Source organism: Sinohyriopsis cumingii, chromosome 16, assembly GCF_028554795.1.
Source record: "Sinohyriopsis cumingii isolate HCF-2022 chromosome 16, ASM2855479v2, whole genome shotgun sequence".
Taxonomy (NCBI): domain Eukaryota; kingdom Metazoa; phylum Mollusca; class Bivalvia; order Unionida; family Unionidae; genus Sinohyriopsis; species Sinohyriopsis cumingii.
The window spans coordinates 52,786,158-52,813,663 of NC_142976.1; the positions used below are offsets into that span (position 1 = coordinate 52,786,158).

The 27,506-nt window shown below is 37.5% G+C and overlaps 1 protein-coding gene across 1 annotated transcript in view; it reads right to left on the reverse strand.

Annotated features, from left to right (window-relative positions):
* The window catches only part of LOC149780412 (nose resistant to fluoxetine protein 6-like), a 33,249-nt gene extending 6,007 nt beyond the window's left edge, over positions 1-27,242 (reverse strand). The window contains exons 1-10 of the mRNA XM_089937334.1: positions 26,738-27,242; positions 25,761-25,954; positions 24,948-25,035; positions 23,961-24,060; positions 20,732-20,997; positions 19,365-19,532; positions 3,795-3,891; positions 3,071-3,169; positions 2,572-2,737; positions 386-465 (exon numbers count right to left, since the gene is read on the reverse strand). Of these exons, the coding sequence (XP_089793460.1) occupies positions 386-465; positions 2,572-2,737; positions 3,071-3,169; positions 3,795-3,891; positions 19,365-19,532; positions 20,732-20,997; positions 23,961-24,060; positions 24,948-25,035; positions 25,761-25,954; positions 26,738-27,071 (1,592 nt within the window). The 5' untranslated portion in view covers positions 27,072-27,242. The remainder of the gene's footprint in view (positions 1-385; positions 466-2,571; positions 2,738-3,070; positions 3,170-3,794; positions 3,892-19,364; positions 19,533-20,731; positions 20,998-23,960; positions 24,061-24,947; positions 25,036-25,760; positions 25,955-26,737) is intronic.
* Positions 27,243-27,506: the final 264 nt, after the last annotated feature.

Below are 27,506 nucleotides of genomic sequence, written 5' to 3' on the forward strand. Positions count from 1 at the left end.
TGTTAAGACTTATGCAGGATTAAGTGAAAAGCCATACGAAAATAAATGGGAACAAAAATAACCTGTGATAAAGGTTCGCTTATCCTTTGAAGATGCGTTTCCAAATGTTAAGATTCTTATAGCATTGTCGCGAAATGTTACAGTTTACATAGTGACGTACGCCGTTAAAGCATTCATCGTTATCATTCACTCTCTCTGACTCACTCTCTTAACTGTTTTCTTCTTTGCTATGCTCCGTAGAAAGGTGTGATACTGCTCGCACAAACGTTATTTAGAGCGAATCCTTTAGTGACGACTATATGAAGAAGAATGGGTTGTGTGTGGATTTTATTAATGGAAACCAAAATTATAAATCTGCAAATAGCAAATAACAATGAACACTTACATGTATAACGCTATCAGAAGAATAGGGCTCACTACGAAGAACTGCATATCGTTTGCTAAATACCAGCTCCACCCCATACACTGAAAAAAGATAACACTGTTCTTTCGTGAGTGATTATTTTCTATCACATTTACTAGAAGAACGAAACAACGTCTTTTATGTGCGCCCTGGCAAAAACCGGAATGCAATTAACAGGAGAGCTTCATAAATTCCAGAATTTTGAACTTAATTGATCAAATCAGTGATCGCCTTTATTTGATAAATAAAAGCGCATATCTTTGTCTTTTGAAACAAAATATGTCAAAATAATTTAGCAAGTTCATTTTGAAATGAGCATAGACTAAAACCAACAATTTACGCTCGTCTCCATTAACTGCTTTTATTTTCTAAAGCTGAGGTTAGAAAACAGAATTATAAACACCACTGACATGTGTGGTTATCTCTTTGGGATACATGACTAGGAAAACCAAACAAGCATTTCTAAAATATAAATGTATGCATATAACATGAAAAGTGGAAAAAATTAAAATAACTTACAGTATATAAATTCCTAGAATATCATAAACTGATTTATCAATTTTACATTTATCCATACATTGTTCTAAGGTATTCCAAATTAATGTCCTAATGCGTTTATTTGCGAACGTGCTAGCATTACTGACGAATCACAGCTATAAATTCAAATGACTTAAATAAAATTATATTATAAATTTAAGAGGTTCTGCAGATATTCAAAACAGTATTTATTCTACTTTCAAATACATATTAACTGCTTTACTGGTTACAGGCCCTTGTAAATACGAATTATTTTCCTTTCACACTGGTCGAATTACCCGATTGAGATTCGCTTATATACATTTCAATTACTCTTTTAATAGGCGCGGCAACGTTTGTATCATGTAACATTCCACCATTACGGTTTTGACATCGCTCAGTGATTGTCATTACAGAAGCTGTATTTCGATCATATTTACTGTAAATTTACTATTTACGCTCGTCTTTATTAGCTGCCTTTATTTTCTAAGGCTGAGGTTAGAAAACAAAATTTAAAAACACCAGTGACATATGTGGTCATCTCTTTGGGATACATGACTAGGAAAAACCAAACAAGCATTTCCACTCGGATTTATGTTAATAGTATATCTCTATGATTCAATATTTGGTGAATGGAGTATCCTAAAGTCTTAGGGTTGTCATAATTCAGGCCTTTACCAGTTTAGTTTCGTATAACTAGTTCGTATTTTTTCTCGATACTATAATTCCAGGAATAATTCTTATTTTCAACAGCTATTTATTTCATACTTATACGTTTCGAATTATTTAACTAACTGAATCAAAATGTATTCAACGAAAGCTTTCATTTAATTTGTTTGCTCTTATTCATCAAACCAGACTGATGTCGGAATGTACTATACAGCACGATATATTTAACTAATTTAATTCCACTCTGTCAGCTGAGCTTAAGTGGTGTAAGGGTATTACAATTTAATATGCTTTAGGATATATTAAATTCTTTAAACGCATAGTTGTGGTTGAAAATTAGAAGTAACTTGGTTGTGACATTTCCTATAAAGTGATGACCGTGAAAAAACCTCTGACTAGGACAGTTCACAATGAAGCAAATACCAGACTTTTCGGTGTTCTGATCTCACAGTCAAACTGGTCTTTACTTAAACCTATAGCAGCACCCGGGGAAGAACGACATTTGAGAACTGTACCATTTCCTTCAACCTCTCTACTACCCGCTACAAAGGATATTTAATGAAATTCAAGAAACTGTTTAGAGACACAACTGCATGTACGAAAAGCGATGCATATTATCTGCTGAACGTCCGCGTACTAATGGCGTCCGCGTACTAATGGCGTATACGTAAATAGAGACTACTGAATTGTTGGCATTGCATTCTTATTTAAGTGTGGAAAACACAGAGTGGATCCGTTTGAATATACTAAGACGAAAATTTAAATGGCATTTACTTTTTACAAGAAGTTACAAAGCTTTCATCTCCCGAGCAATTCTGACAGATTTATTCCATTGCATCATATTTAAAAAGTTGATGATGTAGAGTATATCAGGATATTATTTGTAAAGTTACTGATGTTAATCATTTGGGGAATTTTTTTCCCCCATTCTATTCCTAACTACGAAGCTACTGATGCAGAGTATAACATTGTGCAATTTATACCATTTTATCGATATTGACGAAGTTGTTGATGTACAGTAAATTTGTCCACCACGTGTCTTTGCAGTAATCAATGTCCAAACCATCCTTTGGCCAAATTGGTCCGTCGCTCCAGTATTTCACTGTCGGGACATACACCATCATTAACAACATATACGGCGGCGTCAGTCTGTAGATATATCGTAACATTTTGTTTAACTATGAATTGTTTTTATCTCACTAGATATTTCGGTCAACTCAGTATATGAGACTGATTCTTTGTTATCAAATTGTATTACTTCCCTAAGAACATCTGCCTCTCTATACAAGTATTTAAATACAAATGTGATTCGAGCCAAGCAGGAAAAATTAGCATCGATTGTATTAATTACATGACTATTGCTTGATTTTGACGCATTGTGGTTGTTGCCTTTTTAGAGAAAGTACACAAAGTATTCTTATGTGATCAATTCGTGACAATACACTTGTAATTATATCAAATAATTGGCCATATTTAAGTTACCTCCAGAAGCGATGGAAATAAAACATTCCCCAACTGAAATTCCGGACTCCACCAACTTTCTTTAACTCACGAAAGGTCAAATAAGCAAGGAGAAGTCCGCTGCAAACATATGGTAATTAAGAATAAAATATTCGTACTTAAAATGAATAGTAAAATATACGTCACTATTTTGCAGGCCATATGTATTACGTTATTATAGAATGAAAATATGTCTGTTACAAATACCCCAAAATAAACACTGACACGCAACATGACGATATTTGTCATCTTTGGAAATCGACAAGCGTTCAATATTTAACAATAATTTCAATAGTTCAATACACACCGACATGTTTGTTTGAGCTATACATAACGCCATATTTCAAGCGTATCACAAAGCAAGTTGTTATCTTTCTTTCTATAATACATGATCTGTAAATACTCTGTGTTCTTGTCAGTGAAAATGTCTTAGATGATGCAACGTACTGATATGTATGCAGAATGTGTCAGATGAGAAGTTTCATACCCTTAAAAAAGTGTTTGGCGACAAATTATTCAATGTATTTATGTAAAAAAGAAAGAACATATTCTGACTGCAAGTGCAAAACTGCATTTTAAAATGAATCTTTATGCTATTTAGAATATCGCAGATTTTACTTTGCTATTGATTGCTCCTAATCCGTTAATTACTTAAGAACAAAAGAGGAATTAATTTTAGTATCAATGCTCTTCACATGTTAATTACCTCAGTACAAAAAAGGAATCAACGGAAACAGAGGCGTTGTCGATGGCTTGGAAAGTAAATCTATTCATCATCTTTGGAAAAAAAGAGCCTATGTTAGCTGAAATAAAGAAAACTGCCCTTAGTTGAATGTCTGTTTATTTATTCAATTTAATAAACAAATTTTCATTTGCAATTTTACTATCAATTTCAGATAAACAACTTTGTGTTAAATATTCTTTTTTTGAGCGTTGTACTCATAGGTTGAAACTGTCTTGAAGCATTATAAATGCAAACAGAATCAGCACTATGAATGTTGCTGTTTTAGCTGTCTTGGGTTTAACGTAAATTAACAGCGAAATATAGGCCATACCTGGCGGTCAGTATAAATGAACCCTGAAAAGCCCCAGGTAGAATCACCGACCAGAAAAGAGAGAGAGAGCATTTGAGATTAAAGAGATTTCTGTTATCCTGTTACTTCATCTACAGCATTGTGTTTTGTTGATAAATTGAGGAGCAGCAGGGAAGTTGAACAGACCAGTGCGTCCAGCCAAAATAAACCTTCCTACGAGAACTTTCTCCGTAGAAGCCTCAGAATTCAAAAATAAAGCCTTCTACGGAGATCAATTTTCATGCATTTCAGACCGGGTGCATCGGTTGGTCGCGCCGGTGTGTTAGTAAATATAGCATCCGAGACAGGAAAAATAAATGAAGGAAATTTTTTTGTTGTAACGCGGGGCTGCTTTCTCATGAATAAATTTGATCAAGACCAATTCGATACCGACTGCGTGGATCATGAAGATTGATCGTGATGAAACCATGCGGCGTTGCCTGAGCGCGGCTGAACAAATTCCTAAATTTATTTATATCCATGTCGCCGTTACACCAAGTCTGATGAATATTTCTCAGCGTGTGCGTGTCCACGCCATTGAACACCGATAAAATATTGCAATTGTCCCTAATCACCTTTGGAATCTGCGTATATCTCTGTGTTACGTAAATAACATCGGTGTTCTTGTGTCTGCCACGCGAGAATATTCTGGCCGGGTTGGTCTGCTTGTCCAGCATAACGTCATCGAATACAACAAGATTATTAACATCGCCGTCCAAATTCTCCACGGATGGAGCTTCGTTGATGTCTGTGATGAATTCGATTGTGCCTTCGTCGGTGTTGTCGCTAAATTCTTTTAGCACTTGATAACATCGTTGATCGTCAACGGATGGTGCAACCAAGTACAATTTGTCCCATTTTAGCCATCGCATGATCAAATTCAATAACAATTGCGTCTTACCAGATCCAGACGGGCCGATGATTATCATTCTAATCGAATTCGGTAATACCGCGTGATGTTTTATTTGCTCGCGTCGTTTCGTGGCCGAAAAATCAATTACATTCATGTTACTAGAATACATGGATCTATATTGTGTTAAGTGTCGCACACACACAGCTACGATAAATCCAACCGAAATCGTCACACGAAATAACAGGAACGCAATTGCAGGAGAATGCGAAGTTTGCAAGACACGCAAGTTTAGATTTGTAAAAAAAAAAAATAGAACCGGAGGAGACATTGCCGCCTCCATGAAAAATCTACCTGGGCTGCCCTGGGCGAAATATCCCGGAGAGAAGCATCTACCAGGGTACAATTATTGTGGACCCGGAACAAGGCTCGATATCAGACTCGACGATAATAACCAACCATTTCAGGGTGAAGATCCGGTAAACGCCATCGATAACGCTTGTTACTACCACGACCTCGCATATCGCAGCGGGGATTTGCAACAGAGACATCTCGCTGATATCAGGCTAATTCACGCACTAAACGCGATTCCTGATAAAAGTTTCAAAGAGAAATTGGCATCCTGGTTGATAAAAGGCGCGATGAAAGGCAAATTAGTATTCGGTGCTGGTAAATAATATGGAGCAAATATATTATTCTCCGCGAGGATTTTGGCGAGGAAAATCAGCAATTGCCAAACTTGCCAAAGCCGCTAAAGTAAAACAATCCGTCGCTGAATCGTGGCTATCGAAACAGGCAATCTGGCAAATATATCTCCCTCCGCCCAAGAAAATACCGTACGCGAGTTTCACCGTCAGCGTCCCCAATGAGGTCCATCAAGCGGATCTGATGTTTCTTCCTCACGATACCGTCGACGGAGTCACATATAAATATGTCCTGACAGTCGTTGATATCGCTAGTAGGTATAAAGAAGCCGAGCCATTATCGAATAAAACAGCAACGGAGATCGCTAAGGCGTTTAGCGAAATTTATTCCCGATCCCCGTTAACATGGCCGAATCTTCTCCAGGTTGAACCAGGTCGAGAATTTCTTGGCGCGGTTACTTCGTTGATGAAAAAAAATAATGTGAAAATCCGTCGCGGTATTGTAGGTGTTCATCACAATCAAGCTATCGTCGAAAGATTCAACAAAACGCTCGCGGAACGATTATTCGGATACCAGTACGCGCGTGAATTTATTCAGAATAATCGATCTCACGATTGGGTATCAAGATTAAATAACGAGACAACTCGAACAATAGCAATGAAACCCGCAATTGCAATTACAAAATCGAATATACCCCTAAAGCGAGATTCCACAATTCAACCTGTACTAGGTAGCGTCACAGTCAGATATTTATATAAAGAAGGCGAGGCTGAAGGAGGAAGAAAAAGAGCAACCGACCCAACCTGGAGCGTTACAACACACAAAATATCCGCTGTAACAAGATCGTCAGGAAGACCAGCTATTTATATCCTAGATTCGTTAGCGCCTCAACGCGGATTTACCAAGGAAGAATTACAAATAGTACCAGAAGATACTCAACTACCGCCAGCGTCACTAAGATAATTCGTCCCAACTGGGATAATTTTCTAACTCTCGACACGGCCAAATATACTAAATTTGACCAAGAAATTCTATCATCGACGATCCAAACTTGTCCATCTACGGTCAATCCCTGTGACGAGTGTATCTTTGTTGCGTAGCCTAATTTCCACGGTGATTTTTCTGCATTTATCGCGTCATTAACGAGATTAATATCAACAAAGATAATATCATTTAGGACCAAGTTTTTTTCCCTTCCACATGGCAAAATAATATTAATATTTTGTCGTCGAGTATCAGTGGGCCTGTAGCATAACGGTACCTGCAGTGTTGGAAATTTCTCGCAATGCAGCTTGAATAACATTTCCTGAATAATATCACGAACAATTTTCCTACTAGCGACGATCAAATGATCGGGACGCCACAAATTTAGAAAATCGTTCATCGGAGTCTCGTCGATTATTCTTCTCATTACGTCACACTGAATCTTATTCTGCTGTAATCGAATCAATTTCTTAAATTCGGTCAACAAAATATCCGTCGATCTATAATCAGCGTCGATTTCCTCATAATAGTCAACGAAGTTTCTGAGCCATTCGTGAGGCGATTCACCATCGATAGGATCAGGTTGGCCATGATCTCCGCACATTATCACAGCGGTATTTTTCCCTTCCAGCCAAGCTAATATCGATTTTAATATATCTAAATTCACCGTGCAAATCTCATCAAATATTATGATCTTGTTGATATATTTATCGCCCATGCGTGCCGAGTCCCATGATCCACCGCTGTATTTGAAATAGCTATGGTACGTGCAAGAATTAACACCGCGCTGCTTTATTTCTCGCGCTAATCTATGTGTCGGAGTCAATACGATCATATCGGAGTTCGCAAATAAGTTTATTACTCGCGTTGTTTTACCGCTACCACCAGGCCCTTTTAGGTAAACGAATTTGCTGCGTGAAATTGGGTCAAATGCAGATGCGGCTGCCGATATTTCCAAAATCGAAGATTTTTCAAATTTACCTTGATGAAATTCATCGCTATCTTCAACATCGGTGTCTTCACAATAATCTAGAATATCTTCGTTTTTTATCCTCCAAGTTCCCCAGGAGCTACCGTCGGTGATTACATTTTCCAGCCTACATTGGTATTTTTTATCGATATAAAATGAATCCGTTGAGACTCTTACTGCGATATCAGAAAATTTATTTATCATCGAGAGTAAATTTATACTAACATAAGCGAGCATCGACGATCGCAAATGTGTATATTGTGCTGATTCTCCATCAAGGTAACTAGTTACGGTACCTAACTTTGCTCCATCAATCATAATATTCTCTCTATTACAAAATATTCCTCGTGATACCGTATCGGCGATTATAAAATCCATCTCGGCGTCGTTGATAAATAATCTAGCGTGCCGGTGTTTGTGATCAACGGATCCACCTTGAGTAAATTTACCGATTATCTTTCTTCCTATATCTTTCTCGTTGTCACAGTCCGTCGGCAACCACACATTAGTCTGTTTCCTATACGATATAATCGCCTCACTCACCGTCAACGACATTAACATCGACGAATCTAGCATATATCTCAACAACACTGTAGGAACCCAACGACGCTGGGATAAATGCCTGCCGAACCAAATATAACAAATTTTATGTAAATTTTCAGCAAACTCAAACGACGTTACACAAGCGAATCCGGTCATGACAAAATCAGGCAACGGCCCGTTAATTGCTACTCTTGTCATCTCGTTGGTAGGATGGCCGAATTTAGCAAAATAATCTGCACAATCGCCATATCCGAGGAAACTTCCAGGATAACACGCGCTCGTGTCAACGGAGATCATATCTTCGAAATCGTACTTGGTATTCCACAATCCGCCATGGCCATACTCGATACAGCTAAGTTGAATATCAGCGAGGAATTCGTTCCTTGTAGGCTTCCATGAGTTTTTTTCTCTAGCGGCATGAGCGGCCACAGACGGAACTGTAAAGCAATTTGTCAGTAACTGATCGGGATTCGAGGAATATTTCACCGCGAGATTTTTCATCGACTCGTGTAATATTTCATCCCTGTAAATATCACCGCATGGCAAAATAAACTGATCGTATCTTTCTTCACTCGAGAATAACCATATCGATATTGGATCAGATGCGCTTAATTTTTTGATAAATCTGAACATGGCATCGGAATTATTATTCTCAACATCTGCCGTGGAAAATTCCGCAGATTTATTATCTGTAGGATAAAATTTAACAATACGATCCCGCGGAAATATCATTACCGACTGCGACCACGCATGTGAATTATGATCGACAATCTCGATTGGTGCTCCTCGGGATCTATACGGCGATGAATATAATATTTCTCCCGATAACGTTTTCACCGTGATCGGAAATTTAAGATTTTTACTCAACGCAGCTACATCGTCCACCGATGCACCATCAGCGACGGTCTTCGCCCACGCGTTAATTTTATCCAACCTCAACTGGGTCAAACCAGATCCACGTCGAGCGTTTTTCATATGTTCGATAACACGCTCAGCCACGTAATTTATCATCGGCGATTCTTTCATCGCAGGTAGATTTTTCACATCCGGATTATTATTTAGCCGATAAATTCCATAAACGACTGCACTAGATGGATATGCCCTAGCATAATAAGGACCATCGATTCCCAATAACAATCCGGGCTTAGAATTCTTATCGAGAATAACGTTTTTCTTACCGCCACGCACTGGATCTCGTTTATCGCGAATAATCCAAGTATCATCAGGCATTTGTGCGATAAATTTTATTCCAAAGATAAATCGCTCTTCTTTGTGTTCGGTTTTTATGTACTCGATTATTTTCTTAGCTCGCTCCAGGTTCATCGTGGCATCGATGGAATTTGTTTTCCAGGTCGACCAAGTGTGAACGGCTCCGTCATCGAAAAATTCTTTCTTCGCCAGATCAGCCTCAGGTATAATATATTCTTCCTCATCAAGATCAAATACATCCATGATTATATTTTAGACAAATGTTTAAATTATAATGAATCAATGCAAGTGGATATTAATCGGCTCAACAAAATTCTGTGACAAATCCTGCAGAGGCGATTATTGCGGCGCTCATATACATGCGATTCGACGTGGCAGTAAAGGACCACAGCGATGTTTAGTTTGTCAAGTTGGCACGCGAGGAAAAACTAGGTTGTGTTTGGCCTGCGGAGGAAAGAATTATCGGGAATTGCGGCGATATTATGAAAAAAGATCCTCGTCGGTGATAACATGTGAAGAAGATTATATTAATCGATTCAAGGCAAATAACGATTTAGACATATAATTATTATATAATGAACTTGAAATCAGTGATTCCAGAAACAACAATGACATGCGAGTTTAAATCTCATCCAACGATCGAGGGATACGAGGCGTCATCGGATGCTGTTGTCAGACATATCAAAACGAAGAAACATGTTGGTAGAGTTGGCAATTCGGGTTATTTGATATGTACCTTCAGCGGGGGTAGAAAAGGAAGATACACAAATTATACCCTTCATAGATTTGTGTTCGAGTGTTTTCACGGACCCATCAAGAATAATTTGGTAATCGACCATATTGACTGAAATAAACTTAACAACAAACTGTCCAATCTTCGCGCGGTAACTCAGAGTGAAAATTGCATATCCGGCAATACCGGCCGCGGATATCGACCAGCTAAGGCGGTTAAATCAATAAATAAAGAAACAAATGAAGAAATCATATTCACATCGATGAATGCCGCTGCAAGGTACTTTGGTATTCACTTGGTCTCGGTGCGACGTGCAACATAAAAAATAATCAACGCGACATTTTCCTATCGATTTGGTGAATGGATCGAGTTTTCTTATATTCCGATAATTTCAGACTAAAAATAAGGAATCGGAGATTCTTCAGGATTTTCTAAAAATTAATTAAATATTACAAATTTGTATAATGAACGAGAAGAATATAAATAACATCATCGAAGCCATCGAGGATCTGAAAAATAAAAATGTAAATTTATCTTCTGATTTGGACGCAGGTAAAATCCGGTCCGAATTTGAGACGATCGTCCAGGGGAAACTGGAATACAGGTACACGCTACCGTCAGAATACAAATTTATAAAGAAAATCCAGATTGCGATGTACCAATCGCTTGCGTCTGTCAGCGATGATCAAATCGAGGATTTTGTTAAATTATCGACGCTGGTAGAAAAAGTTAGGTCGAGTTTGTCTGACGAATATGAGTCAAGAAAAATTACCAGCTCGCGCGTCAGGCAGCTAAAAAAGCTGGTCGATGAAAGTAGAATTAGCGTCAAAGATTCTTAAGATTCTTAAAAATCTTTGATTTTCATTCTTGCCACAAAAAAAAACAAAATTTCAAGAATCTTAAGAATCTTCGATTCTAATTCTAATTTTTATTATTTTTTTTTTTATTCATTTTACTGAAATTGTACAATTTTCTTGTTTCTGACTACCATTTACCCCAACAAATTTACGAAATTATATAAATTGCACAATTTGACGGGTATTTACCCCAGCAGATTCACGAAATTATGTAAATTGCTCAATTTGACGGGTATTTACCCCATCAAAAACATAAAATTACACAAATTTCTTAATTTCCCTGATTTTTTATTTTTTTTTTATTATTTACTAAATTAATTTATTTACTGTAATTGTGCAATTTTCTTAATTTTGACGGGTATTTACCCCATCAAAAACATAAATTTATATAAATTACTCAATTTGACGGGTATTTACCCCAACAGATTTACTAAATTATATAAATTATTCAATTTGACGGGTATTTACCCCATCAAAATTAAAAAATTTTACAAATTTTGAAAAATTTCCTGGTTTTTATTTATTTTTCTCTGGCGGGCAGATTTAAGAATCTTAAGAATCTTCGATTCCAATTCTACGATCTCACCAGCAAGTTGATACTCAGTGTTTCCTCGCGTATATCAAGTAAATTTCCATTCTGATCCGTCAGTTTGAAATTTATCTTCGATAATAATCGATTGTGACATCGCAGATAAAACGGATTTACTGGCTCTTTTATTATAAAAAAAACCGGAGAGGCGCTAGGTGAAAACGAATATAAGATAAATCCCTGCTCTGCCTGCTCTGACACAGACGAATCCACGTTGTAGCTACCTTCAACGACGTCCGCGTGAAGATAAATCGCGATAACCTCCGTTATATTGACGATACCCGGCGAGATATGCCGCCCTTGCCCGGCAGGATGATTATTGTGTTTGAGAATCGATTCTGATTGTATTTTTTTAGTCCACGCGGCATGTAATTTCGGAAATAAATCATCGATGGTATCAGTGACGGATTTTCTCATTTCATCAACATCATAATCAGGAAATTTGAAATTTGGTAGCGTTTCCTCGGTTAATCCAAATACTCTCATGAATTTTTGTTTTTCTCCTGAATTTCTGATCAACTCGAATTTGCTAATAGGAAGAACATAATCGGCAATTGATATATCGTCGATTATCGCCCGAATGAACATACCATGATAATATTCAACATCATTCGCGAGTTGATTTAAAATCTTCACGCGTTCGATAATTTCGCTACATGAACCTGATTTATTTAAGATGCATTCATGAAAGGATTCCCGCAATAAATTTAATTGTAATTTATGTTCTTGAATAAATTCGTCGAGGGTTCTTCTTATCAAGATACCGTCTACGGGGGTTATTATCCTGTTAATATTGGTAGCGTCGAAGATTTTCACACCGGGGGGAATTTTAGGAAGAGACAACCACGAGAGAATTCTTTCGTCCCTAAAAGTAAAAGCGAACATTACCAGGTTAAATTTGTGGTTGTTCATGAGATTAATGGCGCTGTGGATTATAGGTTTATGTCTGATATCTCCGTACCATCCTTCGTCGGTGGTAAAATCTGATTTTTTTGGCTCCGGTAACTCTGGAGGAGCTTCTTCGTGCCAACCTGGAATAATAAAATCTGGTTTTTCTGGTTTTTCCAGAGGTGGGATTTCAGGCCAACCTAGCACTGTCCTAATCGATGACTGGTAAATATCGACGACATATGGCGATTTTACTTCGATTATCGATGACAACGTTGGTTCGTGTGCTAATATTTTTATTCCTGGTTCAGCATCGCCGGTTATATTTGATATCCTATATGTGAATTCCTTGTCGATTTGCTCAATTTCGTAACTGCCTGTTGGTATGCCAACGACGATCCAATCGGGAGTTCCATCGGGGCGGTTTTTATTGGCAAAAACAAGCGAATTGTTCGATGATAATCTACCGAATGATTTCGATCTAACATTGGGCCAGCTGTTATAGACGCGTAACTGTGACAGCGCAATTTCCTTGACGCTAATTGGTATTGGAAAATCGATACTAAATTCTGGCCTGGTTGAGCTTGCCGATATAGGCGTTGTTATCGGCGGTGTTGTGTTTGTCACGATCTGAGTTAGTTCCGACATTATTGATATTCATTTGTTCAATCTCAGAGTAGATATTTACCATCACAGAAAATTCGAGATCGGATATAACGCCGTCGTTGAGACTCTCAGAAAGCAGCGATGATAATTTCGAATACGCCTCGTTGACCTGGGATAGTTCACTCGTGTACAGAGACAATTTTTCATTCGTGCATGATGATATTTTTTTTGCGATAATATTAAGAACACCAGCGATTGTTGTTGTCGACGAGATTATTATCGTTGCTGCGATCGGCGCGATTGTTGTCACCGCGGATAAGATTATACCTGCGCCGGCGATTATTGCGCTTACCGCGTACACGGCGACATCGATGGCAACTAATCTACGCTGATATTTTTTTATTTTTTTTTGATATTCGTCGAGGAGCTTTTTTAACGAATCCTGCCATGAACGCGCCTGATTGTATCGGTAATCCGATGCGGTCATTTATTAGTACCTATGTGAACAATTGTAGTTTATTCGAGTTCACCAACTTCATACCATACCGATAAATATTCGAAAATTACAAAATAATGCACTGATCCTGTGATGGTTCTATCTGGTGGTTCTAGAACGAATACTGTGTTGCTATCTTCACTTAGCGAAATAATAAAAAATCCAGGGTAAAATTCATGGATTTTTCTATCTTGTCTTAGTTGTACTTTAAATTTTAACCCAGCGATAAAATATATTCGATATATGCCAGTAATTGGCGCGGTGAAGCTAAATGTGTCATTCTCGGGTGTCCATATACTATTTAGTGTTTTTACCACAAATGGTACATGGCAGGGGAGATTTTTTGTTACCACCTCATCCGGCACATAAAAACGCGCTAATTTTGGAAGATTCAATGGCGATATTTTTGTGTTAATATCGCTAATTTTTGTAGTTGCGTCGAGAAGTTTCGCATTTAAGTCTCGAATTTCTCCGTCGTACAACGATACATCGACCTTTTGACGCGCCAATTCACGCACCACGTTAATTTCATCGTTAATTTTGATAATATCATCGTTGATTTTTTTTGTTTTCTCGCTGAGATCGTCGTGCGATGTTTTATCGCTTTTCTGACTCATTACGGTTTTTATTTCGGTAATATCGGTGAAAATTTTAGTAATATCTTCGCTGATTTTTCTTACTTTATCGCTAAGATCGTCATGCGATGCTTGATCGGTTTTTTTCTTTGCTAGTTCGTTTGCGGCGGAGGAGATATTATCGACGGATGTTTTTATATCTTCCTCGATTTTTTTACTAAATTTAGCTAGGTATCGTCGAGTTTTTTAAGATCTCTATTTAGCCCGTTTAATCTTTTTGTCAATCTTTCTTGAAGATCATCGTGTAATGCTTTATCAGCCTTCAGAAGCAACGTTGCTGATAGCTCGTTGTCTTTTTTTTCCACATCAGCGATATTAGCCTTCAGGGGTAACTTCGCTATAATATCGGCGATATCAGCGATGGATTTTGATACCGAATCTGACAGGCTAGTAAATTGATTAATGCGATCGTTATATTCGTCTCGCTTGATTATATCAGTTATTTTGACGTTGCTTGTTTGTAATCTCCCTTCGCGGCTCTGAAAAATAGCAACTTCGCCAGGATCCACTTCTGACAGCGATAGAAGATTGTTAATATCATCCCTTGTGGCGAACTTTGATAGATCGACGTCAGTCACTTCTGCTTCCTTCTTCCTGTAGATAAATCTACCGTAAATATCAACCATGATATTTATCTACGGCGTATTTAAATACGATCCTATGATACGGGTCGGATGATTTTGAAATTGCATCAAGGACATTAATTGATTCAGGACCGCATATCGGTGGATCCATTAACGTCTGCGTTGGAAGTGTCGAGTACCAAATTGGAATATTTAACTTTGACACGTAATCGATAAATTCTTTTGGTGGAGCTAGTCCGTACGAGTCAAAATAAACAACTTCGCGAGGATTAATCGCGTAGGCGACCCAGTGTGTGCCAGGGCCGGTATTTGAATCGAGATTTATTATTCCTGTCTCGGTGGGGTTTGGTTTTTCTGGTAGTTGATCCCGCATAAATACGCCTCTGAAAAATTTTATTTTTTTATTTTTTGCTCCGTTGAATAAATCTAAATTTGAATAGGGCGCGCTAATCTTAGGCCGGATCCGTACGGGGGGCGTCTTAGATAAAGGCCGCTTCCCTTTTTTTTACCATATCGCCCTCCCATTACTTTGTGTACTAGTTTGTCGCCTACAGCTCCGGCCGCACCTAATCCTATCGCTTTTGCAATTGCCGGAAGAGCCCCGGATAATAATCCAGGAATAGCAGCTAGGAAAGGGAAAATTCCGCCCGTTTTGACCATGTCTCTGATGGCACCTATACTAAGATTCACATGAACGCCGGAATTCGCTGATTTGGCTTTGGTGAAACGTTCACGTTGATTCTTAGTTAGCGACAGTTTGTTAGGCCCACCCTGAATTTGATCGTTTTTCAGGGTTAATTTCATACCGCATCGCTTTGCTATTGCTGTTTGGAGTTTTTTCATCTGACCCGGGGTCAGAGTTACGCTGACGTGTTCGTATGGCATATTAATAATCGTTTAATCTAAATTTAGAAATCTTCGATTTTGTTACATTTTCTCGACAGGAGCGTCGATGATTCTCATTCTGCCACTGATGCCTTCCAGGATCATTGTTCTATCGCTGAGAATAACTGCGATCGCTTTGTGATTAATTCCACCTGTGTTAATTCTGGCTTTGAAATGGATATCAACGACAGATTGCTTTACCAGATCAAGATGCTCCAGGGAAAAGTAATAGATAGGATAAAATTTATTAAAATCTAGCTGTGATATTTGCAATCCGGTATCGATATTTTGATCGCGACCCATGAAACTTAGCAAGCGATGATACGCGCGGGCCGTAGAATAATTTTCAAAATCAATCGATATTTCCTCGGATGGTTCTTGTTGCCCGTTTATTCTCAACGATACGTTTGTTGCTCCAATGTGATCAAATATCATGTGACTGTATAATTGATGATATCTATTGGTACGCAAAAAAGCGATAAAGATATGCCTAGGCGCAGAGGTACCCTGCTGCGATGCAATACGCCAGGTAAAATCACCATTAATATTGGTAGTTGTGGAATCTGTTGTTGTTATCAGCCAAGACATAACAGATTTACCGCCTTGGTTCATGAATGATAATAATTTTTCTTCCTCGATTATTGATGGAGTTATCGCTGGCATCCACAAAGTAAATTTAAGTAATCTTACTATGCCGTTATTATTCGCGGCATCATTGGGACCTATCACGCCAGTAGCGTAATCGACAGCACCTTCTCGCCAGATAGCATCGTTGCTATTTTCCTTTCTGACAAACGTAACGGTGTGTTTTGCTCCGTAGATAATTTTCCTGAAATGTCTGCAAAATCCGAATATATGGGATAACGGGATAGCACAAGAGAATCTTCTGTTATCTGGTGCTAGCATAGACATTCGCGTGGTAAATCCGAGATTATAATCAGGATAAGATTTAATGATCATATTTTCGAGATCTTGATCAATACCAGGATCGGCACGATTCTTAGGTTGTCTGACAAGGAACGGCCTACTTTCGGGACGATTAGTATTATCCTTGGAAAACATCATACTAGGGCCAGCTGATCTAGTAAAATCATCCGAGTATCTAGCTAGGCCTATTATCGTCGTTGCCAAATCAACATCGTTGGTAATTGACTCAATTTCTCTTCCATCAATCATATAAGTGGCGCTCTTGAATAATGCCATAATACCGTTGTTAACAAATCCGACCCTAAAATCTGCTCCATAATTGGTACCATCCGTTTTAACAACTTCCCCAACAACTTCGATATACGCCTCAGATGGGAGAAAATATCTTGTTGTATCGTGAACTTGAATTTCCAAGCGATTTCCAGTATTTGGTTCAACTGCGTCATACGAGAAATACTGGAAATCTCGCACGGATGTGTCTCTACCTACAGGCTCATCCATGTCGAACACTTCGTTTGACACTTGTGCGAACATTTATTAATAAGAATTTTATCTAAAACGAAGACCGCTGCCCGATATGAAGCTTGTGTTCGCGACTTCCTGTGCTAGATTTGTGTTAGCAACTTCCTGTGCTAGCTCATTTATTTTTTTATTTGCTGCGTCGTTTATAGCTTTACTAACCTCGGGGGGCATTTCGCTGGTGCTAGGTAATTTGACGGGCAGCTTTTTTTTACGCGTTAAATTTGATATTTTACCTTTGACAAAATCGAAGCCTTTAGTGGCCAAATTACCAATACCAGAAACGACAGTCTCGCCAATCTTTCCTATTGCCTTTGATGCGATTTGCTTAGCTGCGGGTCCTATTTTAGGGACTACTCGCGTAACGAAACTTTTAACGATGTCGCCGAGTCCATTGCCGTGAATATATTTGTATACAGGCAATCGAGAGTTAACTATGCGGACCTGTCTAGGTCTGCGCTGATGTTTGTGAACAATCATGTTATTTCAATTGCGTTGTTTTAATCGATGAGTTCGTCAACGAGTTCCTTGTAAATGTAAGAATCAATAACACCGCCGCGAAATAATCGCCGACAAATATCTGAGGCCTCGTTGATTATTTCACGAGAGTTATTTCCGGCTCGTTTTCCTCCGATTAATATTTCGAGGCGAGATACGTCGTTGACAACGCTGTCAGGGCAAACGGTATATCCGCTTCCTGTTTTTGGTACCGGCGTTGATGGCTCACTAAACCACGCTGACAATACATCTTCCTCTTCTTGTTCTTCTTTTTGTTTTATTCTTTCTTCTTCTTTTTCTTTCTCTCTTCGTTTTACTTTTTCTAAATATTCTATATATTTAGAATCTGTTTCGTGAGGGTGAGGCTTTGCTGCAAAATACACCCAATCGATCCATTTTAATTTGTCGATATCTTTTTCGTGAAGTCTTTTTATTAAATATTCGTTCCTTTTATCATAATTTGTGGCAATATCGACTAATTTATCCTCGTCTTTGAGTTTTTCAAGAGCATCTTTGGTAAAATAACTACTAATATGAAATTTAGGTTTTTCAACTTTGGATGTCGTTTCCGGTAATTTTTCTTTTACTTTAGGGGAAAATCCTGAAGATGTATCTATCTTTATTTTTCTCCTCTTAGGATCCTTTCTGTTACGCGCAGATATCCGAAATTGAATATACCTCGCCTCATTGGTGTCTATCCTGGGTAATCTAAATTTAGCCCGATATATCGTTTTATACCATTTATCTCGCCCATTAATTTTTTTTAGTCCCTCCTTCGTTAAATATTTTATTCCTCTATCGGTGAAAGAATCTTCCGCAAATTCACCAATTTCATTGATATCATCCTTTTTATCAAGTTCAATTCCTAACGCGGCCCAGCCTCCAGGGGTAAAATATTCCATTAATTTACCGATAGGATCTTTCTCCTCCTCTTCTTCTTCTTCCTCCTCTTTTTCCAATAATTCTTCTTCTTTTTTGTAATAATTGTTCTTGCAACTCTCGTTCTTGTGCTTGTGCTTGCTGCAATTGTTCTTGCCGCGCTTGTGCTTGTGCTTGGCGAATTTGATCCAGTCTATCTGGCACTGCTCGAGTATGTTCCTCAATGTCTTTCACCATGGGAACAATTCCGCGTTTCCTGAGTTCCTTATCATCTTTTTTGTCACCATATGCGACTCGCTCGACTGTTTCGGTAACTGGACTTAACAATCTCGACGATAAATCGGTAAGATGATACTTCGCGTCTTCGTAATCGCGAACATTTTTCTTGAACAATTTTTTTACTGAAATAAGTTTCTTTAGTGCCGCTAATTGTTCTCGCGCTAATCTAGCGGAATGAGGCTCTCCAACTATGCTAGTTTTCGAACTCATATTATTTTCAAGTATATTATTTTAATGCGACGTAAAATTGGCCAAAGCAGCCCCGCGTTGCAACAAAAAAATTTCCTTCATTTATTTTTCCTGTCTCGGATGCTATATTTACTAACACACCGGCGCGACCAACCGATGCACCCGGTCTGAAATGCATGAAAATTGATCTCCGTAGAAGGCTTTATTTTTGAATTCTGAGGCTTCTACGGAGAAAGTTCTCGTAGGAAGGTTTATTTTGGCTGGACGCACTGGTCTGTTCAACTTCCCTGCTGCTATTGAGGTCACATACGCGGTCTCTATAGTAATAATAAGATCACATTTAATTAAGGGCATGAAACAAAGTTTTCAAATAGAATTTAAAAAAATACTTGTATGTAGACAAAATATCTAACGAAAATGAAAGTAAAAAACACTCACAGCTGAGCCTCCATCCGACAGAGTAGGTGTGGCCTAAGATGACCCACGACATGCTGAGAAAACGGATCCCATTCACCGCGCTCAGACTTCCGGACGCCTGTTTTGTGCTGAGGATCTTAACGGCATTGCTGTATACGGAGAATGCCAACAAAATATGTGCAAGGGTACCTGTACGCAGTGGAAACAATTATCATTAATTGCAAAATTTTAGCGGAACTGCCGTGTTAATAATTTACATTAATTTCTAGTGAAATAAAATTGTGACTTGGCTTTGTTCTAGTTGAAATATCCGACTAAATACCTTTATGAGATAGTAATGTAGCATGATTTACACTACAAACAATCTGCTATGTGCCCTTAGTGAAACTATGAAACTTTTGATGGCATTTATTAAAAGGCTCTTAAATGTCATAATTCCTGAATGTCCAAACCTTTCGTAAATATACACTCTTTAGTCAAACAATGTCATCGAAAACTAGAATTGCATTCCACTTTCCTTTTCAGGTTTTGTGAGGATACATGATTAAAGCAATTGATGTTTACTCTTTCGTTATCCTTCAAAGCAACAATGTTTACATTGAAATAGACCTAACTACGCAACAAACAGCTTCGGTATAATCATGAGCTACCATATTGTTTGATTGACTTAAAGCATAAACTCGTTTTATGAAAATGACTTACACATTTACGATACAGACAAGGCTAGTCAGTGACTACATGAAAAAACTGTACCCTATTTGTGGATTCCCCAATTTCACACCAGGTATTTAACAGTGACTACATGAAAAACCGTACCCTATTTGTGGATTCCCCAATTTCACACCAGGTATTTAACAGTGACTACATGAAAAACCGTACCCTATTTGTGGATTCCCCAATTTCACACCAGGTATTTAACAGTATCAAACGATTTATCGGTATTAGTCTACACGCCCTTACTTCTACAATTGGTTTGTTTTGTAAATAGATCAAACGATAAGAATGTCAATGCGTATGTCGCCTTTAGATGTATTCTCCACATAGATAATTTCAATATATTCATAAGGTTTTGTCTACTCGATGTATGTTCCTGCTTAGGAAAGAATGGATAATAAAACAGTTAATGTCTCCGAATGCTGAAGACCAATATTCACTGAAGACTAGGCTTCTGTTATATCCATACAGGTAGAAGTAGCCTTCCGTTCCAGGCAAACAATATCTATACAAAATAAACGGTAGATGAAAAAATTAAATATGACTGATGGGAACAAGTAGACTTTATGATGCAGATACAGACATGTTCAGATGCATGATTATTTTCGTACGACAAGGAACCATTAATAATTATCAGAAATGAAGTGGATAAATGCAGTGACCCAAGAACGTACCTACATCAGCTTGTGTCTCTCTGGATTTGTGTTTTCCAACTGAGTCATACCCCTCATATCTTTTTTCAGAGAGAAGATGAGTAGTATCATGGATGTTTCCATTCTCATGCACGTCGCTGTTGCTGTGAGAGTCTTTTGCAATAGGAAGGGAGTCACGAGCTTCCTCCTCTATATTTGACTGTGTAGTGAATGTTGCAATCAGTCTAGTAAAGACATCGTAAGCAGTACCAAGAATAACCATGACCGCAATAAAGGATGCAATAACACTGAAATCAAATGGTAAATGGTATATTGTAATTACACTGGACAACAAATTTTTACAAAAGTCATGTTACTGAAATAAAATTAGTCAATTCTTATCAATTTTTATGTGCTGAACACGAATATGACAGTCAAATTGCAAAATTGGCTCTAGTTTTTTTGTAATCTGCAAGAAATTAATGTTTACATAACGAAATGCATTCCAATAGTAAAAGGTCAACTGTAATAGCCTACCTATAAAAAATCAAGTCATTGACTACATCTTAGATTTCTTCGCCTGTCTCTTGTACAGCTGTTCGGGAGCATCTCTGAGGAGTGTCCAGCAGTAGTCAGCCAGCATTGTAGTGGACCATTTTCCCTGGTATCTTTGTTCCATTGTTGCGATATCTTGATGAAAACGTTCGCCGTGTTCATCACTAACAATACCACAGTTGCTAGGAAAGAAATCCAAATGGGAATGAAGGAAGTGAATCTTTAGAGACATATTGCAGCCAAGTTTCTTATACTTCATCAACATGTCTTCTACTAGTTCCTTATAGTTTTCTGCCCTAACATTTCCGAGGAAGTTTGTAGAAACTAGGCGAAAAGCATTCCATGCTTGTTTCGCGTCACCTTCCAGCAAGTTGTTGAACCGGTCATCTTTGAAAAGCTCTCGAATCTGAGGACCCACAAAAACTCCCTCTTTAATCTTTGCTTCGCTGAGTCGAGGGAATTTTTCATGCAGGTATCGGAATGCTGGCAAAGTCCGGTCAATGGCTTTCACGAAGTTCTTCATCAAACCTAGTTTGATGTGAAGGGGTGGTAGCAAGATTTTCTGAGCCTCAACCAGAGCTGGGTGTTGGATATTCTTCTCTCCAATGGCTACATTCTGCCTGTGAGTCCATTCCTTCCTCATGTAGTGCATTTCCCTTGCTCGGCTATCCCACTCGCATAAGAAACACATGTATTTTGTATATCCTTGCTGCAGTCCCATTAAAAGGGCAACTACCTTCAAATCACCACAGAGGTGCCAGCTGTACTTGTTATACTCAATGGAATTCAGTAGCTGCCTTAAGTTATCGTATGTCTCTTTCATGTGGACAGCATACGCTACTGGAATAGATGGAAGAATGTTTCCATTGTGCAAAAGCACAGCCTTGAGACTCAGTTTCGAAGAGTCCACAAATAGTCTCCATTCTTGTGGGTCATGAGTGATTTTTAAAGCATTCATGAGGCCCTCAATATCGGAACAGAATATCAGATTACTTTCCTTTCTGAAGAAAGGCTCCAATTGCTGGTGGCGCTTTCGATATGCAGTAATTGTGACATCTTCTTCTAGAAGATTCCATTGTTGGAGTCTTGATCCTAGCAATTCTGCCTTGTTCTTTCATAAGTCCAAATCACGAATCAGGTCATTTAGTTCTTCCTGTGTTATTCTGTGTGGGGTTGATGATGCACCACAGTGAAAATCTGGATCACTGCATGCTGATGGACCAGGAGAAGAACAGGTCGACTCACCTTTGTCTTCGTCAGATGAATCAAGAGAATATTCTGCTGGAGGTTCTGGAATAGGAAGTCCCTCACCATGTGGAACTGGTCTCAATGCAGACGGAATGTTTGGGTAGACTATTCTCGACTTCTTTCGCTTCGTTATTCCGCCGGAAAGAGGAGGAACCAAGCAGAAGTAACAGTCATTTAGGTGGTTGCTTGGCTCTCTCCACACCATTGGGACTGCAAACGGCATTGATGACCTTTTGCAATTCAACCACTGTGAAAGCTGTGTTGTACATGTAGCACAGCATATATGCGGAGCCCAAGGCTTGTCTTGGTCACCAACCTTGCATCCGAAGTAAAGATGATATGCCTTCTTCACTTAAGAATTGATACTTTTCTTCTGGTTGGCAAATGTCACTTCCCCACAAATATAGCAAAAATTGTCCGCGGTATTAACACACTTTCGAGGCATTACTGTTCTTTATTGTACGTAAATGGATAAAATAATAAGTTTTATGTAACAGTAGCTTGAACTGTCTCGCACAACGTCTAAAATATTTTAAATGCTGAACCTATCTGATTGGGCTTTATATAGTACACTGCTTACGTCAGCTTCAGCAGCCGCCTGGCATTAGTATAATAGGCCTACACATGTATAGTACACTGCTGACGTCAACTTACTTCAGCAGCCGCATGGCATTAGTATTGCATTGCATCAGAAAATGATGCAATCAACTGTGGATGATGTGAGCATGATGGTATTATGCAATGTTACATCATTATTCCGGATGTTGCTGCAGTCCTACTGGAGAAATTTACACAGTGAAACATAGAAAATGAGGTATATGAATATCTTCAAAACGAGAGCCAATACAAATTTTTCACGGTTATATTCGTGTTCGGCACACCAAAATACTACAGATTAGGGCCTTTTCAAGTCAGTAATGATTTCACTGTTGACCAGTGTTATTTTACATATATACACACGAAAAATATCTTAAAGTAAACACTGGCACCAGCTTCTATATAAAAAGTTATTGATTTTGTCCAAACGTACATACGATATATGTGGCCTAATTTAAAATGCCACAATAATGTAGTGGATACCCGTATTAGTTTTCTTTGTAAAACTGGAATATTTGAATAGCTAAGGATCCACACAATGACTTTAATATTGGTGAAATTGTTGGTAGAGAGACTGATTCATTCTGAATTTATTAACATTTTCTATATCACGTCATAATCAACTTATTATAACATTGGTGTTTTCTTCTTAAACCTTGATTGACAATGGAGAATGGGGTATCTAATAAGCCTAATTTTCAGTACATCAATAGATAGACCAGCATGTTTTGTGTTGTCGCACTTAGAAATGTTTAAGAAACTAAGTTCGACCTACTCAACCAATAATAATTCAAAAGCACACTTTGCAACCAATATTAGCGTTTTCGACAGGTTTCGAATCTCGACTATAACATATAAAATAGGTACTCACGTCACAGCTGTGGCTCGACCGTCAAACTCTTTGTCTCGTTCTTGACATTGTACTATAGGGTTTATGCTTGCAGTGCCATTCAAAGGTAACTTGCTAAGTCCTTAAAGACGAATAGAGACGAAAACTGCCGGTTCTTTATGTTCGTATATTCTGACGCAATGATTGTTGTGACAAATATATGGTCTTAGTTAATATAACAATGAAAACACTCTTTACTATATTTCACAATAATACATAGACAACATTACACATGAGGTATATTCTATGAAAACGATATTCAAAATTTAAAACTCACACAAATATCTTGAATTTGTGAGGCTTAATTTTACAATGTAACTAAGCTGTGATATAAACTTACGTTAACATGCAAATTTCAAGGAACATTTGATAAACTGATTGAAGCTTATCAAAAAATATGTTTAATTCATTTTATGTTTCGATAATATTAATATTTATTTCACTTTATTTTGATCAAAGTGCTAAGTTTCTGGATTTTACTGACTATTTAGCTGTTGAACAAAAACAATATTTCCGATTTAATTAATTATCTCAGCATTTGATTTAAAACTCTCAAATGACTCATCTTTTGCTCTATCTAATCACATATTTATTAAACGTTAAACATGACTCGTTGTCTCACTCACTTTAAAAGTTTCCTATGATTACCTTATTATAACCATTTTATTGATGAGCTTGCATTACTGATGACTAGACAACTTCATTTTTGAAAAAATTTTCTGGGCCTAGATACGTGTGTAACAAAAAGCTCACAATTATATCCAACCATTGTTTATTCTTAATTAATGCACTTTTAATGAGTTAATGTGTGAGGTAGAACATTTTCATGGCTACGTCAAACTCTGAGTTTAATGACTCAGGGATAAGACCTTAACAATACACCAATTTAAGTGGCAACGGCTATATCACTCAATTTAATCTGAACAAAAGTGCCTAAATTCACGGCATCTTATTATATTATTACAGTACCTGTTATAATAAGAGCAACAACGTCGTTTTCATTACAAGTTTCTGGGAGACATATACCAACCGACAACGCTGAGGGACCGGCAGATGCCTGTAACATAATTTGAAAGTTTCTAATTATGACCTAGATGTAGTTGTAAGACCCATTTAAAACAAAACTTGTTTACAGTATTGTTACTTTGAATAAAACTTTACAGACAATGTTACATCTGTGAATCGTAACTTACAGACTATGTTATAAGTTTGAAACAATTCTTATTATGTCATACTTTTGAATCAAAACATCAGACTATGTTATAAATGAGTATCAGAAGTTGCAGTCTTTTAATTTTAAATCAGAAGTTGTAATGTTATAATTTTGAATCAAACTTACGATAATCTAGTAATTTTGAATCAGTAGATACAATGGTGTAACTTTTAGTCGAGTTAAGAAATGGTGGCCCAATATTAGTCAAAATTGTCATTACTATTTCTGACTTGCGACTGTATATTTAAAGAGTAAAATCTGCTTTGTCCGCAGTTTTTCATCCAGCATTGACGATAAGAACCTGTAGAAATCGGCTACGGAACTATATCTTTCGTCCAACTTTAACGCAACTAGGCTATTAATTCGCTTCAGATATGAATCGCTTTCTCGATATTTCGAACAATTAACCAACATAAATCTGCACTGAGTCTGTAACTACTGCCCCAGCTGAATGGAATTAAGCCATATATATATATATATATATATATATATATATATATATATATATATATATATATATAAGTTTACAGTACGATAAACTTTATACAATCTAATAATTATTTACTAACCGTTACACCTTTTGAGTTTGGAAGAATTATAGATGCCAAACAATACTGTCCCCCATAGGGATACTTAGGCCCTGATTTGTTGGTCGGGTCCTCATAAACAACCGCCTTTAGTTTGATACATTCATCGTACGACCCGAGCCAAAGCAAGTTTCCGTCAAGTATACCACTCTCAATTTTTCCAAAGGCATCGATAACTGGTGAGAAATAATTAATAAAATCTTAAATTTTATGGATAAATATAATAATCAAAAGACAACTATATATATATATATATATATATATATATATATATATATATATATATATATATATATATATATATATATATATGTCCGTCATTTTTCAAAGGATTTTAGCTGTCTACTCAAACCAAGGCACCTCTCTCTCTCTCTCTCTCTCGCACACACACACACACACACACACACACACACACTTTGGTAAACTGAAATCAACAAACCATTACACTAATACAATATCATTAGTTATCGGTTTATATTCAATTATAACTGTGTCGTTATTTCTGAACTAATAAATATGTCCTTATTCCCGACCAGTTTTAAATTACACATTACACCTGACTCATGTTATCTATGTCACATATCCGATCAATATACCCGTCAGCACTAAAAATGTAGACGAGGATAAATACTGAATTACTTTTTCAAAGACAGAGTTGTCTATCGTGGGTGACGAGTTCACTGAACTATAATGCTAAGTTGTAACGATTTTCAAATCTAGGATGTATTGCTATTTAACGAAATGTACGTAAGGTTAGATTTTAGACATGGCTGAAGTCACTTTCCCTCGTTATTTCTCTTGCAAAATTTATATCAAGATTTCAAATGTTTCCATCTTGGCTGATATAGTCTGCACTACTTGTAAATATTACTGTCAGTATCAGTATTGCAAACGAGTTTACAAGCTATCATAAACGTAATACAAAGAATTTAGATGAAATTCTATCTAAAACTACTTACATCGAATCGCCCATTCTTCTCTACCAGACAAAGCGTCAATCAAAATTCTTGTGTGGTTAAGACAAGTGTCACTCACATTGTAACCTAGCGATGAGCCCACTCTCATCTCGTCTGCTAGGCTGCTAGCACGGTTACCAATGTTCTTCGCGGCAGGAGATTCCATTACATCGCTAAAAGGGGAACCGTCCGTTACTATGGATTCTAGCGCAAATTGTAGCTTCCGGAGTTCCGTGTGAATTTTACTCAAGTCTGCTGTATTAAACGTGTCATGGCTGTACGTCAGTGACTGTAGTCTAAACAGTACTACAATTATCGATAGTATGTGGAGGTTCATGATTCAAATGAAGGTCGTGAGTCTTCCTCCTCGAATTTAGTATGATATATTGTATTTCTACGATACACATCAGGCTTTTAAACCTGAGTGTATTTTTAATAATATTGATCGCAAGGTGTGCGTTATGGTTTTGCATTATCCTTCGCCATGTTTTGTCACGAGGGTTTGATTGAAACACCATATCTTTCCGCCAGACGACACCTATGTGATTAAACATTACATCTTTACCTCAAACCCCGATGTTATTAAATATTCAAGATGCTAACAAGTTAGCTGAATAAGATAAGACAATGGAGAAAACGACATAAGCCTTGTGAACTAAGTAATATGTTTCGCAAGATTGGTATAATGTCTACAGAAACTTCTTTGTGCATTATTTCTGGGACTATAAGATACTCAAATAAAACGATATATTTGCCTGAAAGAGCGATTAAT